The sequence below is a fragment of the Lipophrys pholis genome, assembly GCF_963383615.2.
Source record: "Lipophrys pholis genome assembly, chromosome: 1".
NCBI lineage: Eukaryota > Metazoa > Chordata > Actinopteri > Blenniiformes > Blenniidae > Lipophrys > Lipophrys pholis.
In genome coordinates this window covers 24,509,047-24,526,492 of record NC_137635.1, presented here as the reverse complement: position 1 = coordinate 24,526,492, position 17,446 = coordinate 24,509,047, and the positions used below count along the sequence as shown (strand labels likewise).

Here is a 17,446-nt window from a genome sequence, read left to right as displayed (position 1 = left end):
TGGGTCGGGGATAAACTATAATATCCTTGTTGGTGCGACATATATTATTTACAGTTATCACTGTATATAACTGTTATTAGATTAAACCAGCCTGAGCGGCTCTATCTAGACAGTCACACGATTTTCTAGATTAACCAGCCCGAGCGGCTCTATCTAGACAGTCACATGATTTTCTAGATTAACCAGCCAGAGCGGCTCTATCCAGACGGTAACACGATTTTCTAGATTAACCAGCCAGAGCGGCTCTATCTAGACGGTAACATGATTTTCTAGATTAAACCAGCCCGAGCGGCTCTATCCAGACAGTCACACGATTTTCTAGATTAAACAGCCTGAGCGGCTCTATCTAGACAGTCACACGATTTTCTAGATTAAACAGCCTGAGCGGCTCTATCTAGACAGTCACACGATTTTCTAGATTAAACAGCCTGAGCGGCTCTATCCAGACAGTAACATGATTTTCTAGATTAAACCAGCCCGAGCGGCTCTATCCAGACAGTCACACGATTTTCTAGATTAAACAGCCTGAGCGGCTCTATCTAGACAGTAACACGATTTTCTAGATTAAACCAGCCCGAGCAGCTCTATCTAGACAGTAACATGATTTTCTAGATTAAACCAGCCAGAGCAGCTCTATCTAGACAGTCACACGATTTTCTAGATTAACCAGCCCGAGCGGCTCTATCTAGACAGTCACACGATTTTCTAGATTAACCAGCCCGAGCGGCTCTATCTAGACAGTCACATGATTTTCTAGATTAACCAGCCAGAGCGGCTCTATCCAGACGGTAACACGATTTTCTAGATTAACCAGCCAGAGCGGCTCTATCTAGACGGTAACATGATTTTCTAGATTAAACCAGCCCGAGCGGCTCTATCCAGACAGTAACATGATTTTCTAGATTAACCAGTCCAAGCGGCTCTATCTAGACAGTCACATGATTTTCTAGATTAACCAGCCTGAGCAGCTCTATCTAGACAGTCCCATGATTTTCTAGATTAACCAGCCTGAGCAGCTCTATCTAGACAGTAACATGATTTTCTAGATAAACCTGCCTGAGCAGCTCTATCTAGACAGTAACATGATTTTCTAGATTAAACCAGCCCGAGCAGCTCTATCTAGACAGTAACATGATTTTCTAGATTAAACCAGCCGAAGCAGCTCTATCTAGACAGTAACATGATTTTCTAGATTAAACCAGCCCGAGCAGCTCTATCTAGACAGTAACATGATTTTCTAGATTAAACCAGCCCGAGTAGCTCTATCTAGACAGGAACATGATTTTCTAGATTAACCAGCCTGAGCAGCTCTATCTAAAAACAACAAAAGAAAAACATGATTTTGATAGTTGAACGAATGATAGCAGAAAACAAGTAACATATCTCATTGATGAGTGGAAATGTGTGTGTGTGTGTGTGTGTGTGTGTGTGTGTGTGTGTGTGTGTGTGTGTGTGTGTGTGTGTGTGTGTGTGTGTGTGTGTGTGTGTGTGTGTGTGTGTGTGTGTGTGGTTTGTTCACTGGGTGTGGTTGGAACTGTTGTGGGGAGGCCCGTAGGGGTGTGTCTTTGTGTTTTGAAGACGTGGATGCAATGTGTGTGTCTAAGGTGCGGTTTAAAATTGGGGGATAGCGGGACCCGGGCGTTCTACCGCTGCCCAGTGGCAGAACCCCAAAGGCCAGTTTTACCCCCTCAAGACCCTGCGTGACTAGGTGTGGTTAAAATTGTGGGCGGTGCAAAGTCGGCGGAATTCCCAGACCGCAGTTAAGTAGCATGGACCCCCCACCCTAAGGTAAGGGAGGGGGGTTGAGAGGGAGGGAGGTCCCCCTGTCGCTAGGACCAGCCGTAAGCATGGCCCAGCTGGACCCCCTGCGCTGCCCCACCCCACCACCGATTGGCCGGCTTAAAACACGGGAACCAACACCCACCCCGACAAGGCACCGCAAGAGCACCTTGCCAGGAAGCCCCCACCCAACCCAACGGACAGCAGAGTCGAAGACCTGCAGGGACCAGGACGAGCCCGGTTGGGGAACACCGACGGTAATTTTCTCTAAATCCACATTTTCATAGTGCAGCGAGTAGAAATTTCGAATTTACTCTATCAAAGGCTTTTTCTGCAGCTAAAGAGGTGATAATGGCCTTTTGTTTATTGTGGTGGCAGTAGTCTATAAGATTAATTAATCTACGTGTATTGTTAGTGGAGTTGTCCATAAGATTAATTAATCTTTGTGTATTGTTATTAGAGTGGTCCATAAGATTAATTAATCTTTGTGTATTGTTAGTAGAGTGGTCTATCAGATTAATTAATCTACGTGTATTGTTAGTGGAGTTGTCCATAAGATTAATTAATCTTTGGAGATTGTTAGTAGAGTGGTCTATAAGATTAATTAATCTACGTGTATTGTTAGTGGAGTGGTCCATAAGATTAATTAATCTCTGTGTATTGTTAGTAGAGTGGTCTATAAGATTAATTAATCTATGTGTATTGTTAGTGGAGTGGTCTATAAGATTAATTAATCTCTTTTTATTGTTAGTAGAGTGGTCTGTAAGATTAATTAATCTTTGGAGATTGTTAGTAGAGTGGTCTATAAGATTAATTAATCTACGTGTATTGTTAGTGGAGTTGTCCATAAGATTAATTAATCTTTGTGTATTGTTAGTAGAGTGGTCCATAAGATTAATTAATCTCTGTGTATTGTTAGTGGAGTGGTCTATAAGATTAATTAATCTACGTGTATTGTTAGTGGAGTGGTCTGTAAGATTAATTAATCTAAGTGTATTGTTAGTGGAGTAGTCCATAAGATTAATTAATCTATGTGTATTGTTAGTGGAGTTGTCCATAAGATTAATTAATCTTTGTGTATTGTTAGTAGAGTGGTCCATAAGATTAATTAATCTTTGGAGATTTTTGGTAGAGTGGTATATAAGATTAATTAATCTACGTGCATTGTTAGGGGAGTTGTCCATAAGATTAATTAATCTTTGTGTATTGTTAGTAGAGTGGTCTATAAGATTAATTAATCTATGTGTATTGTTAGTGGAGTGGTCTATAAGATTAATTAATCTCTGTGTATTGTTAGTAGAGTGGTCTGTAAGATTAATTAATCTAAGTGTATTGTTAGTAGAGTGGTCTATAAGATTAATTAATCTTTGTGTATTGTTAGTGGAGTGGTCTATAAGATTAATTAATCTCTGTGTATTGTTAGTAGAGTGGTCTGTAAGATTAATTAATCTAAGTGTATTGTTAGTGGAGTGGTCTATAAGATTAATTAATCTAAGTGTATTGTTAGTAGAGTGGTCTATAAGATTAATTAATCTATGTGTATTGTTAGTGGAATGAACCCAGTTTGATCAGGGTGTATGATGTGAGGTGTAATTCTTTCCAGTCTCAATGCTAATGTTTTACTAATTAGTGATATTGGCTGATAGCTAGATGGTAGTGTGAGATCTTTATCCGGTTTTAGAAGAAGACTGATATTTGCACAGTTCATATGTCGGGGGAGAGTTGAAGATTTTTTAATCTCTTCAATTATTCTAAAACAAAATGGTCCATAATTCTTTGTAAAATTCAGCGGGGAATCCATCAGGTCCTGGAGCCTTACCATCAGGTCCTGGAGCTTTACCATCAGGTCCTGGAGCTTTACCGTCAGGTCCTGGGGCTTTACCATCAGGTCCTGGGGCTTTACCATCAGATCCTGGAGCTTTACCATCAGGTCCTGGAGCTTTACCATCAGGTCCTGGAGCTTTACCATCAGATCCTGGAGCTTTACCATCAGGTACTGGAGCTTTACCATCAGGTCCTGGGGCTTTGCCATCAGGTCCTGGAGCTTTACCATCAGATCCTGGAGCTTTACCATCAGGTCCTGGGGCTTTACCATCAGGTTCTGGAGCTTTACCATCAGGTCCTTGAGCTTTACCATCAGGCATGTGCTAGAGAGCTTCATGCAGTTCTTCTACTGAGATGGAAGCTTCAAGGCCTTGGATCTGTTAGTCTTTTAATTTTGGGAGGTCAACTGTGCTCAGAAAGTCTATTTCAGATTGTGATGGTTTATCTGTGAAGAGTAAAGTCTTTTGTAAAATTCTCTGAAGGTATTGTTTATTTCTTGAGGGTTAAAAGTGATTTTACCATTTTGAGTTTGGACTGAGGGGACTGTACATTTTTCTTTATTTCATTTTAACTGATTGGCTCAGAGTTTGCTGGATTTATTACCATGTTCATAGTTCTCCCAGCGTAGTCTCTGCAGTTGAAATTGTGTTTTATGTTCAATTATTTCATTCAAGTCCATTTTTAATTTCCTAAACTCCATCAATAAGCGGTTGTCTTTGGAGGCAGAATTAGCCGTCTCCATGATTTTGATTTTATCGTCCAACTCTTTTTCCTTCATTTTTCCCTTTCTGATCTTGTATGATGATTAAGAAATGATTTTGTCTCCGATCACGACTCTAGATTCTCCCAGAGGACACAGGGAGAGACACCAGCCAGGTTGTTTGTTTCTAAAAATTTTGTTCTCTCGTTTTTAAAGAATGTGATGAAATCTGACTGCTTAAACAGTGATGTGTTAAATCTCCATTGTCTGATCGGAGGGTGATTGTTCTATTAGTGACAGATGCATGGTCTCTGACAGTAATGGGGTGAATCTGCATGCTGAGGTGTTCTTCATCACTGAGTTACTCACCAGAACGTAATCTAAGCGTGAATAAGACTGCTGCACATCTGAGTAGAAGGTGCACTCTTTAAGAGTGGAATGAGAGGTGCACCAAGCATCACAAAGACCAGAGTTACTCAGGTACTGCTGGACTATGTCTGTGGATTCCCAGTGACCGCTGTTTGGTGCTGTGCTAACTCTGTCTACTTGTGGATTGAGGACCTGGTTGAGGATGATGTTGAAGACCTTGTTGAGGACCTGGTTGAGGACCATGATGAAGACGTTGTTGAGGACCTGGTTGAGGACCATGTTGAGGACCATGTTGAGGACCATGTTGAAGACCTTGTTGAGGACCTGGTTGAGGACCATGTTGAGGACCTGGTTGAGGACAATGTTGAGGACCATGTTGAGGACCATGTTGAGGACCTGGTTGAGGACCATGTTGAGGACCATGTTGAGGACCATGTTGAGGACCTGTTTGAGGACCATGTTGAGGACCTGTTTGAGGACCTGGTTGAGGACCATGTTGAGGACCTGTTTGATGACCTGGTTGAGGATCATGTTGAGGACCTGGTTGAGGACCTGGTTGAGGACCTGGTTGAGGACCATGTTGAAGACCTTGTTGAGGACCATGTTGAGGACCTGGTTGAGGACCATGTTGAGGACCTGGTTGAGGACCATGTTGAGGACCTGTTTGAGGACCATGTTGAGGACCTGTTTGAGGATCATGTTGAGGACCTGGTTGAGGACCATGTTGAGGACCTGTTTGAGGACCTGGTTGAGGATCATGTTGAGGACCATGTTGAGGACCTTGTTGAGGACCATGTTGAGGACCATGTTGAGGACCTGGTTGAGGACCATGTTGAGGACCTGGTTGAGGATCATGTTGAGGACCATGTTGAGGACCTGTTTGAGGACCTGGTTGAGGTCTCCTCCCACTATCAGTGTTTGGTCAGAGTGTGTTGAGAGGCTGGTGAAGAAGTTATGATAGAAGGAGAGTCATCAACATTTGGGCCGTAGATGTTTGTGATACAAATTCTATGTTCTGAGGAGAAATGTGAACAGTGTTGTGCCTGAACTCGTTCAGTGAACGTTTGTTCATGAACTCGTTCATATTTTAGGTGAACGTGAACTGAACGTTCTGTATTTCTGCCTGATGACGTCACTGTGAGCGGCGCTCATTCTGGTTTTAGTGAATGGCGCTCTCAGTTCAACGTTGTTTTACAGAGTTGCCAGATTTCTGAGCCTTCCAGTGGAAACCCGGCTAAAGCTCACCGTCAACGGGCCTTAACATGTCAGAGGGAAAACAGCCAATCTGGCAACAGCAGACTACGTCATCAACATGTGAAGCATCACGGCAAAAACAAATAGAAGACAGCAGCTCTACCTCAGACTCTGCCTCCACCATTAATACTTCATCTTAGTATGGTGACTGTACTTTCCGGACAACAAGCCCCTACAGATTTTTTTCTTCCATGCTTTGAACCCTGCGGAGGACGACTCGGCTTTTTAAGGGTTAACAAGCTTCATGCTGCTGATACTGGGTGATGCGTTCAGGTGCATCACGTAACTCCGATATTTCTTTTTCTTATTTTCCTCTTTAAATTTGGTGGGTGCAGCTTAGATTCCGGTGCTCAATTATCCTGGTACTTAAAAGAATTTTATGAAAATGTCAGTGGTGATCCAGGTGGGACAAATCTTAGTATTTTGTATAAACTTTGCCCGCCGGGTTTCAAGAAGCAACTCAACAACATCAAACCTGAGAGGCTCATTGAACCCGGCTGGCCTTTCAAGGGATGTTCCAGGAACTAAAACATTCCTTGAGGGTTTTACTATTTTAAGCTGTAATTTGTTTGTAGAACCTGCCTGGTATATTTTCCTTTGCACCTTAAGAACTACTGTCCGTTTTGTTTTAGTTTGAATAATTCCTCATTCATAAAGTCCATTCAAGCAGCAGCTTTGTCCTCATGGTTATGAGAATATAGTGTCGGGGTGGGGGGCTGCAGCTGCTACTAGTGAGGACTGACTGGGGGGTAACAATGGAGAAATGACAGTATTCTGAATAGCTCACAGCAACATATTGAAAAAAAAGAACTATGATCTAGTTAATTTCTGGAACTATGAATTTAGAACTATGAACTGAACTAGTTCATTTTAAAATTTGTGAACTGAACTTTGAACTGGTTCATGTAGAAACTGAACTTTCCCAACACCGGATGTAAATAATTATAAATCTTCCCTCTGGGTCTGTGATTGTGTCTTTACAAGAGAATTATAGTTCATTGCTGATTAATGTAGCTCCGCCTCTCTGCTGGGAGTTCTACCAAGCTCAGTGTGTGTGAGGGAACTGTGGTGAAATCAGTTTGTGATGTCCTGTGGTCGGTGTGTGTGTCTCTTGTAATAAGACAATGTCTGCCTGTAGTTTGTTTAAGTGTTCAAAAACATTTTGTCTTTTTATTTGTGTGTCCATTCCTCGTACATCCCAGGTGAAAAACCTGAACGTGTTCCTAGTTACACTCGTCTTCTAGGTGGGTTTTCTGATGCAGTGTGTGTGTGTGTGTGTGTGTGTGTGTGTGTGTGTGTGTGTGTGTGTGTGTGTGTGTGTGTGTGTGTGTGTGTGTGTGTGTGTGTGTGTGTGTGTGTGTGTGTGTGTGTGTGTGTGTGTGTGTGTGTTTAAGATCCCTAAGTCAGACTGACTATTCAAAAAGGAGTGTGTGTCTGCCAATATATGAGTGTGTGATACGATGACAGCTGGATTGTGATGTGGAGGTTTTAATGTGGTGAAAACAGTGGAAATATTTGTTATTAAAACAAGGGAGGGGGTGTGGAAATAGGAAGTAAGAAACCAAAAACAGAAAAAAGACCATTTCAAACCCATAGGTGACATTTAGCAGTGACATTATGAGTGCTTTTTTTTTTTTTTTTACATATCCCAGCGTTTACAGTGCAAGTCCAGGATAATTATTACTATAGCAATATTACAAACATCGTGTACATTAATGATGTAGCCTAATATTAATTAGCTTCGCCTTATTATACTATTACTCATGATGTTTACTGATGTTACTGTTAAATACTTACCTGGACCTGAGTACACCTGTGATGTGTGTGTTAGAGTGGTTATACTCAGTGTGTGAGGACCATCAGTAGAGCCAGTGGGGGACGGCGGGGTCCTGGAACAACTGGCCGTTGACATACAGCCTGTCCACTGTGAGGACGGCTCGGGATCCCTCAGCGATGAGCGGCGGCGGTCCAGGATGTCCTTCAGGAACTGCTCGTTGACGCTGAAGTCCGTCCCTCGCAGTTCCCTGCAGCGACTTTTCACCTGCTCTTTCTGTTTGAAATGATCAAACATGGAGACGACGGGCCGCGGGCGCTGGTTGTCCTGTCGTCTTGCTCCCAGGAGGTGGAAGACGACGGGCTACGGGCGCTGGTTGACCTGTCGTCTTCCTCCCAGGCGGTTGACGCGGGCGAAGGTGATCTTGCTCACGGTGTTGGCGGGCAGCTTCAGCCTCACCTGCATGAAGTCCCGCAGCGATGTCTCGCCGTCCTCCTCCGCCCGCTCGGGCAGTCCCGCGAAGACGAGCTTTTCCACATGCTCTGACTCTGGAGATCAAGGATGGACTTCTTCATCTTCTTGTTCTCCTCCGACAGCCCGGTCAGTCCTTGGCTCAGTGACTTCACCTTGTCCCGTAGTCCCCTGTTCTCAACTGTGAGTTCCACCACCTGCTGTTGACTGAACTCCAGCGAGTCCCGGAGAGCCTGAAACTTGAGGTGGAGCAGCTGGGGGTCGAAGCTGGACAGCTTGGTGTTGATGCTGTCCAGGATCTTCTCGAACTGTTTGGTTGGGGATGAAGCCGCCAGTGGAGAGGGCTCTGGGCGGCTCTCTTGGAGGAAGAAGTCTGCAGAGTCTTGGACGGGACAAGACGGTCGTAGCAAGTAGATTTGAAGATCTTCTATTGTGTCCTCTTCCAGCGTTGAAAAAGAGCAACGGATGTTGGCAAAACAGTTCAGAGTCGTCGTTGGGGAGGAGAAGCCAATGATGGAAAAACTTCGACACGCCATCCAGAAGAAGCTCAAGACCCTGCGTAGAGCTGAATGGCACAGGAGATGGAGAATGGAGAGAGCCAAAAAGGGCAGTTCCTTCCTAGCCAACCCCTTTGATTTCACAAAGCGGCTGTTGGGACAGAAACACAGCGGGCGCCTTGATTGCTCCTGGGAGGAGGAGAACTCAACCAAGCTGGAGCAATTCCGAACCATCTCAATCCTCAGCGTGGAAGGAAAGATTTTCTTCAGTATTATGGCCAGAAGGATGACAAGCTTTCTACTGTACAACAAATACATCAACACATCAGTACAGATAGGTCGCATCCCTGGAGTCCCTGGCTGCCTCGAACACACCAGAGTGGTCACCCAGCTAATTATGGAGGCACCCACAAGCTGGTGGAGATTGCCCTGCAATGACACCACATACCCGGCAAGGCCAAAGACTCAATCCTGAATTACTACAGGAACTTCAGGATGAGAGTGACATCAGGGAGCACATCAGTCTGGCACCGGCTAGAGAAAGGGATCATAACTGGCTGCACAATCTCCATGAAGCTCTTGCCATGAATATGTTGGTAAAAGCAGCTGAAACAGAGTGCAGAGGCCTGGAATTAGACAGCCCCCCATTCGAGCCTTCATGGATAACCTGACCATCACCACTACATCAGTGCCTGGGTGCCGGTGGATCTTTCAGGGCCTGGAAAAGCTCATCCGTTGGGCTAGGATGAGTTTTAAACCAACACAATCCAGATCCATGGTCCTGAAGAGGGAAAGTGGTGGACAAGTTTCGCTTATGTGTGGACGGAGTGATGATACCATCTATCACAGAGAATTCAGTCAGAAGCTAAGGTAAGATATTTGACTGCAGCCTGAGAGACACCATGTCAGTCCAAGCTACCATCACGAAGCTGGAAGCGTGGTTGTCCACTGTAGCTAAATCTGGCCGACCTGGCAAGTTCAAGGCATGGTTATACCAGCATGGCATCCTACCCTGTATCCTCTGGCCACTGTTGGTATACGAGGTGACTATGTCAACTGTGGAGACACTGGAGAAAAAGGTAAATTCTTACCTCCTCACTGCAGCCTTGTATGGCAGGAGCAAAAAAATCCGGCTTCCCTTCAGCAGCCTGGAGGAGGACTTTGTATTTCCCACACAAGAGAGGCGTAAGCCTATCGAGACTCCAGTGACACCAGAGTTGCATCATCGGGCATCGTGGTGAGGACCGGCAGGTAGTTCAGAGCTCAAGAGTGTCTGGAGCTGGCCGAGTCCCAGCTAATACATAAGGCACTTTTGGGCACAGTATCTGTCGGGCGAGCAGGGTTGGGAGCCATCGCATAGCCATGGTACGACCTGGCCCAAGGCAAGGACAGAAACCATCTTGTCCTGGAGGAGGTGTGAGCAGATGTGGAAGAGGTGCGGACTAGCAGGATGGTGAGCTTGCAGCAGCAGGGTCTCTCATTGAGGTGGGAAAGAGCAATGGAGAGGAAGCTGACCTGGAATGACATCTGGTAGGCAGAGCCACAGCGGATGAAGTTCATCATCCGAGTGGTAGATTATGTGTTACCCAGTCCAGCCAACCTGCACATCTGGGGAAAGCGTGACCTTCCAACATGCTCTCTCTGTTGAGGAAGGGGCACACTGGAGCACATCCTGAGCAGCTGCCCAGCAGCCCTTGGTCAAGGCCGCTATCGCTGGCGCCATGACCAGGTGCTGAAGACAGTGGCCGAGACCATCTCCACTGCAGTGGCCAACAACAAACACATCCGCAGCCTCTGAATAATCCCTTTCCTGAAAGCTGGAGAGAAGCCCCGGCCACAACCAACATCAACAGCTGTTCTTTTCTCGTCGGCATTAGACTGGGAACTGCGAGTCGACTTGGGGAGGCAGCTCAAGTTCCCAGAGCACATGACATCAACTTCATCGAGACCAGACGTGGTGATGACCTCTGCCTCCTCTAAACAACTCCTCCTACTGGAATTAACAGGCCCCTGGGAGGACCGCATGGCAGAGGCCAATGAGCACAAATGGCTCAAATACCACTCTTATGAACAGCACAGTTTATCCAAATGTTGTTCTTCTGTGTCTCAACATCTTCTCTGAAGGAGGCTCTGGTGTTGAGACCCCTCACGGGTTTAGGTTTAATGGGGTTAGAGAGTGGGGGCAGGGCAAGACCATGAAGTGCTTTGTACACAACACAACAGTTTTGAACATTTTCAAAATTGAGCATTTTGTATTTTTCAAGAAAATATGACATATGAAAATATGTGATGATATGACCAAGGCTTTTGATCCATAATTTGTATGGACATTTTGAGACGGGTGTCTATGGGTATGCTATTTGTTTCTCCAGTCCGTGACCAGGATGTAATACAGTAATCTATGTGTGAAAATATCATGTCTTAAATGGCCTGATTTGTTTGAAGTTCTGTAAATTGAACTTGATTGTATTAGCAGTGAGTTTGATGTGTTTGTTAAAGTGTGTGTGTGTGTGTGTGTGTGTGTGTGTGTGTGTGTGTGTGTGTGTGTGTGTGTGTGTGTGTGTGTGTGTGTGTGTGTGTGTGTGTGTGTACCCACATGTTTTGTACTGTGCAGGTTGAGAAGGTCCGCTGGACCCAGCCTGGTTGTAGGCGTTGACCCTGACGGTGTGGTTCTGGCCACAATTGACAGGGTTGATGTAGCAGTAGCTGTAGTCGGTGGAACAGTTCAGGCCGTCAGAGGTGGAGGCGATGTAGTAGGAGGCCCCCTGCACAGGGAGCCAGTACACTGCCAGGCTGAGGGCCCGGCCCTGGGACACGGTCACCATGGTCAGGTCTGGAGGCTGAGGCCCTGCAAAGGAAACCTGAATCAAACAACTGCTGCAACCGAGGTGGGGTTCTCAAGGTGGACTGAACTTACTGAAGCAGAAAGGTTTTTATTGAAATGGAAATAAGTCAACATAAAAACAAATATTTCGCCCTCTGTTTTGTGTGTGTGTGTGTGTGTGTGTGTGCGTATGTGCGTGCATGTGCGCGAGAGAGAGAGAGAGAGAGAGAGAGAGAGAGAGAGAGAGAGAGAGAGAGAGAGAGAGAGAGAGAGAGAGAGAGAGAGAGAGAGAGAGAGAGAGAGAGAGAGAGAGAGAGAGAGAGAGAGAGAGAGAGAGAGAGAGAGAGAGAGAGAGAGAGAGAGAGAGAGAGAGAGAGAGAGAGAGAGAGCGAGCGATGTATGAAGACTCAACAGATTCTTTAAGAAGAGTTGTGATTTTTACTGCTTCTGGAGCGCAACAGCCATTCAACATATGGAAACTATTTGTGAATCAACCATAAATCACCACTGGAGGCAGAAGGTTGTGTATTTTTCAGTTTGCCCCACACTGCGAGTCTCTGCACTGCGATATGTGCAGGTTCGTCTTGCTTACGAGTGATCTGGCAGACAGTCAGATCATCCCCGGTGCGACCCTCCGAGTCCCACGCCGTGCCCTTGATGCAGTACGTGGTTCCTGCCTCTAGGTCATGGAAGGTCACCATGGTGCCGGTGGTGTTGAGCTTGTGCCGGGTGCTGGAGCCTTCTCGGATGATGCAGAGTGTGTAGAGGACGGCGTCCTCCACTGGTGGCCATGTCACCAAGATGGTGTTGTTGCTCGGGGAGGACGTGTTCATCTGGGGCGCCGTCACAACTGCAGGTGAGAGCCATTAGGAGCCATTCAGGAATGAAAACAGTCAGAAAAACACAAATATATCAGCTCTAACTTTCTATGTTTTTTTTTGTCTTGTGTATAATGTGTGAAAAGGGAACAATTTTCCTGTGATTAAATTACACCTGGCAAGAGAGACAACCCAGTTCTCATGGTTTCTCTTTACATCTTATAAAAAATAGTACAGTGCAGAGGGATGGATACAGTTTCAATCCATGAAGTGGAGAAGTGGTGACAAAGGACAAGTCGTTATGGCCGCCGGAGTGAGATAACAGGCCTTTCTTCCACTGGAACAACAGCACGGCTGCGTTTCACTTTTCAGTACTGAGACTACAATCTTGAGTAAACTTCTCCTTTTGTCTGATGTCTGGACAAGTGAAAGTGTGGGGGAGAGTTACTATTGTAACGTGATGTGCAAATGTACTTTGTGTAGGCGTCTTTGGAGCTGCAGAGCTGAGTCTGGGATGAGTGAGGAGAGGACCCTTACCTGTCCTGGCCTCGGTGGGGTACGAGTGCTGGCTCCGCCCCCCGGAATTGACCGACATGATGCTCAGGTGGTAGTCTGTGTAGGGACGGAGCTGCACAATGGTGGCTGGAGACGTGCTCACAGAGGTCTCCGAGAAGAAGTGGCCTGACTTCGACTCGGCTCTCAGGATGTAGCTGCTCGCTCCCAAAACCAGCGCGAACTCCACAGTGATGCTGTCACTGTTTTTTGAGTAAGCTTTGTCAATGCTGGGCACCTCTGGAGCTACAGTGCAGGAAATATGTTGAAATAAACAGAATGAAACTGCAGGAGAGCAGCAGAAACACTTTTACAAGGTGGAGAGGATCAATGAGTGTTACTAACATCCATCAACAGATATTTATTGTCAATAAATCTGCTGTTTTGAGCAAAATCTTTTACTCCACAATTACAGAAAAATCCAGGATTGCAGAGGAGAAACATTTTATCCTGGAAAGAATAAATTAGTAGATAGGCACATGTCTCACCCAGAGAGGGATATTTCCCCCTTTCAACCCTTACAGCAAAGTCCATGGTTCAGAAAAATATAATGTCATTAAAATTGACTTTAGGAACTGAGTAATTTCTCTGATTATCCATTAAAGTGCATTTTTAAGACCCGGTATCAGAGGTACAATGATAGGATGGTAGGTTGATTTACAGATAAGTAAAAGAAAGCTGATTTTATTGTGTGTGTGTGTGTGTGTGTGTGTGTGTGTGTGTGTGTGTGTGTGTGTGTGTGTGTGTGTGTGTGTGTGTGTGTACACACACCTCCTCCTCCCCCTCTTCCACCACCACCATCTCCTCATCCTCTTCCCCCTCCTCTCCGTTCCTCCTCCCCCTCCTCCTCCACCTCCTGTGTTTTCTGACCTGTAGTCTCCTCAGTCTCCGCCCTGCCGATGACATTGCTTGTGTCGCCGAAGGCCTCCAGCTGCATGGTGTACAGGGTGTTGGGGGACAGCGAGTTGACTGAGCCCATCACCGTGTTCCCGCTGAACTGGGTGGACACCGGCTGGTCCGGGGAGTTTTTGGGGGTGGCTGTGATCTTGTAAGAGCTGGCGCCGGTCTGGCCGCTCCACTGCACCGTCATGCTCTTCGATGTCACGGTGAACACTGAAAACAAGATGTCTGAGGGGGATGAAGAAAGGACACATTGAGGAAGGTGATCAGTGCTTGTTTTCTGGGTAAAAAGAGCACCAGCTTCAAGATTTCAAACACTTTTCAAGGTGATTCCTGTTTAAGATTTCATTTTCAGATAAGACCAGAGCATCTTCAGGTAAAAACAAAGAAACGTACCATTCTTAGCGGTGCACATCTGAAAATGACAAAAGACAAAAGGTTAAACACATCTTGATGAATGAAGATAAGGAAATACATTATTTTCAAAGACAAAGACATCATTCGAAGAGTAGCGTGCTCGTGGTATTTCACATTATATCCTGAGACAAATTATGCCCTGTATCATATTCTCTGAGCAAGAGGGGCAGCAGGTTGCACATTACCTTCACTCAACACAGATTTCAAGACTGGTCAGTGCAGGTATTTCTTTCAGGCCTGAATGAATTTGTCTATTGAGCTAAGGTTGGGCATGCCACACGCACTTGTTGAAAGCAGTGACACTCAAAAGAGCCTGTGTTCATACGTTCAAAAGTCAATCCTCTACACAAAAATATGCACATATTTAGAACAAGGAGCACCTCGACTGCAGAACATCGATGCTAAAATACACTTTTTATGTAATTTTTGTCAAAGATTAAACTTTGAGGAAATGACAGTTTCTTACCCCTGTGAAGGTCAATAAAAGCAGAAGTTTTGGCAACTTTAACTGTCTTGTCCCCATGTCTTCTGTGCTTTCTGCCAATGCCTGAAGGCTCAAAGTATCTTCAGGGAAATAAGCTCAGGCTTAAATTTTATGTTTCTCCTCTCTCTTACTTCCTATCTCTCTGTCTTTTCCCACTCTCACTCGGACGAAACGACAGGTGCTTTATTGTTAGAGCAAATACCAAAGACCCAAAGGCTGTAACTCCTCCCCTCGGGGCTGTTTAGGTGGCCTATCAGAGCCTCAGATGGGAGCTCAGTTTTCGTCGATGAAGATTGTGATTACCAAACTTTATTGCATGACAAGCTGTTGATGTTTTGGCACTTCTTGAATGAAGAGTCAACTTGATACAAGTGATGACCTATTTGTGTTTTTGTTCTTCTCCAACAAAACGGTTTAATACTGCTGGATATGGTTTCATTAATTCATCATATCTTATTTGATTTCTTACATGAGCTTTTGAGAGCTACAGCGAATACTTCACTTGTCTTTGATTTGGCTGCTTTTCCAAAGGAAACCAATGCCGTCAAGGTATTTCTATAGATATTGTACAGCAGAACGTCAGTACCAGGAAGGAGTTACTTATGCAACCTGTTTATGTTGACAGCAGAGTCAGCTGAGGCCGAACTTCACTGTCACCAACATACACGCTCATTTTGTAACAGAAACAGGCTTCCTGTTCCTTATAGAAAAAACCCTGATGGTTACATTTGAATTCACTCTACATGTAGTAACTTCATACTCCAACCAAAGTGAAGCTTTATATAATTACAGTTGGTGTGAGAAAGGCACAGGTTAGAATAACAGCTTTCTTCCTCCCCAGTGAGTCAGGTGAGCTTTATGAAATCAGCTGGGAGATGGAATGGACACACTCTTTTGTGTCTACAGGACAAAAGCTGATCAAATTCTGCTGCACAGAAATGACAGTAATCGCTTTAAAGGAGATTACGAAAACAGAGTCAGATTTCCTGAAATCAGTGGGTAAAATGTTTGTAGACAGTTTTTGTGAAAAGTGTTCTGTGATGATGCTTTGATGAGGCATTCTCATTCACTTCATCAACAAATAGAGCAGAGAAATAATGAATGAGGCTCCCAAGACACAAATGTGGTCATCATCACTTCCATCTTTGGTAAAGATGGATTAGATGCAGGGGTGGTGTTGCAGGTGTCACCTCCTCCTCAACAGGTCCAGGATGTGTTTGGTTCCCGTATCCTCCCAAACCCAGTCTAACTAGCATGGCACAATAAACCTGGCCTGATGGTGACAATACTGCATCAACAATCTTCTTCCTTCTGTCTCAAAATTCCCCTTACTGCATGTCTTTAAAATTGTTTCAGACGGTCTGATTTCAGAGGTTATTTTTATTCGCTCTTTTCACAAACACTGAAAACTGCTGTTATAAAACCCCAAAATACTCAATAGTTACAGACACGTTAAATCTTCCAGTCCAGGGTAAAATTGTTTTTAACAATGACATTTTTCTCCCTCGTATTGACTCGATCAATATCTTTTGGTTGTGTTTTCATCCACAGAGATGCTCTGGTGGAGGTCTTCAATGACATGAACATAGAGAGCAGGACTACCACAGTTCGGGTTTTGCTTGATCTTGAAGACACAGCACTAAACCAGTTTAAATCTTATGGTATCAACTACTTCATGTCAACTCATAATTTCAAGTCTGGGCTCAAGAAAATTACATGTGGAGTTCCTCAAGGCTCCCCTGTGGATCCACTAATGTGTGACTCCAGCGCCCCAGGGCCCTGCGCAGGATTAAGTGGTATAGAAGATGGGCGAATGTATGTATGTATATATGGATGGACGGATGGATGTATGTATATATGGATGGATGGATGAATGGATGGATGGATGGATGGATGGATGGATGGATGGATGGATGGATGGATGGATGGATGGATATTTTAGATAAAAACAAAATAGGCTATAATATCAATGTAGTTGACACATCGCCAGGACACTACAGTCCCATAAACACACAGGTATATCTGTTCTCACCTGATCATGTGTACCTGTCCTCCTCCTGTGATTGGCTCCAGCACTCCTAACCCCCTGAGCAGAATGATGTGGTATAGATGATGAGTACATGGATGGTTATGATGCAGGTCTTTCAGGAGCTTGTGAATTCATGTCAAGTGGACACGCTAAAGAAAATCTTCACCATGATCAGGTTGTGAACATACTTGTAATCTGCCTGCCTCACAGTGTTCTGGGACTTATGGGGTGTTACTGTCATTCAGTTGGGTTCTGTGGATTTTATTGAATAGATAAGAAAGATAAGCCTGTCTGGCACAAGTCCACATTAAGACTTACGAACAGTGGGGCAACTGTCCAAAACCAACAGCCCAAGTAACTAAAGTGCTTTTTGTTGTTATTGCTTATAGCTCTGCCCTCTTTATCTTCTCCACTCTGCTTCCATCCAAGACAACAGCACTGTCATCGCTCACTTCTTCCCTCAGGACAATCCAGCACAGTCCTTTCCTCCTCACCTCCTCGCTCATTGGGTCAACTCTTGCCAACTCCAACAATTTAGTTCGTCAGAAGCTGCTGCAACAACTGCAAAGAATTCTTCCAAGGAATTTAATGGGGAAGATGTCAAGCTTGATTTCCTCTTCCTTTGTCAGTTTAACATCCAGAGAGAAACATGTTAAACACAAGCAGCTTGAAAAGTGTGTTGCTCTCCAGATCCTTCCCAGCCTGTCTTTTCCTGCTCGTGGTCTCTCCTCAATGAAGCAAAGTTGAAGCAAGT

The 17,446-nt window shown here is 44.9% G+C and overlaps 1 protein-coding gene across 1 annotated transcript in view; it reads right to left on the bottom strand.

Moving 5' to 3' along the window:
- fndc7a (fibronectin type III domain containing 7a) overlaps positions 1-14,859 on the bottom strand; it is a 28,398-nt gene extending 13,539 nt beyond the window's left edge. Inside the window, exons 1-6 of the mRNA XM_080487651.1 lie at positions 14,646-14,859; positions 14,159-14,177; positions 13,733-13,990; positions 12,848-13,108; positions 12,085-12,342; positions 11,265-11,516 (exon numbers count right to left, since the gene is read on the bottom strand). Coding sequence (XP_080343777.1) covers positions 11,265-11,516; positions 12,085-12,342; positions 12,848-13,108; positions 13,733-13,990; positions 14,159-14,177; positions 14,646-14,702 — 1,105 coding nt within the window. The 5' untranslated portion in view covers positions 14,703-14,859. The remainder of the gene's footprint in view (positions 1-11,264; positions 11,517-12,084; positions 12,343-12,847; positions 13,109-13,732; positions 13,991-14,158; positions 14,178-14,645) is intronic.
- Positions 14,860-17,446: the final 2,587 nt, after the last annotated feature.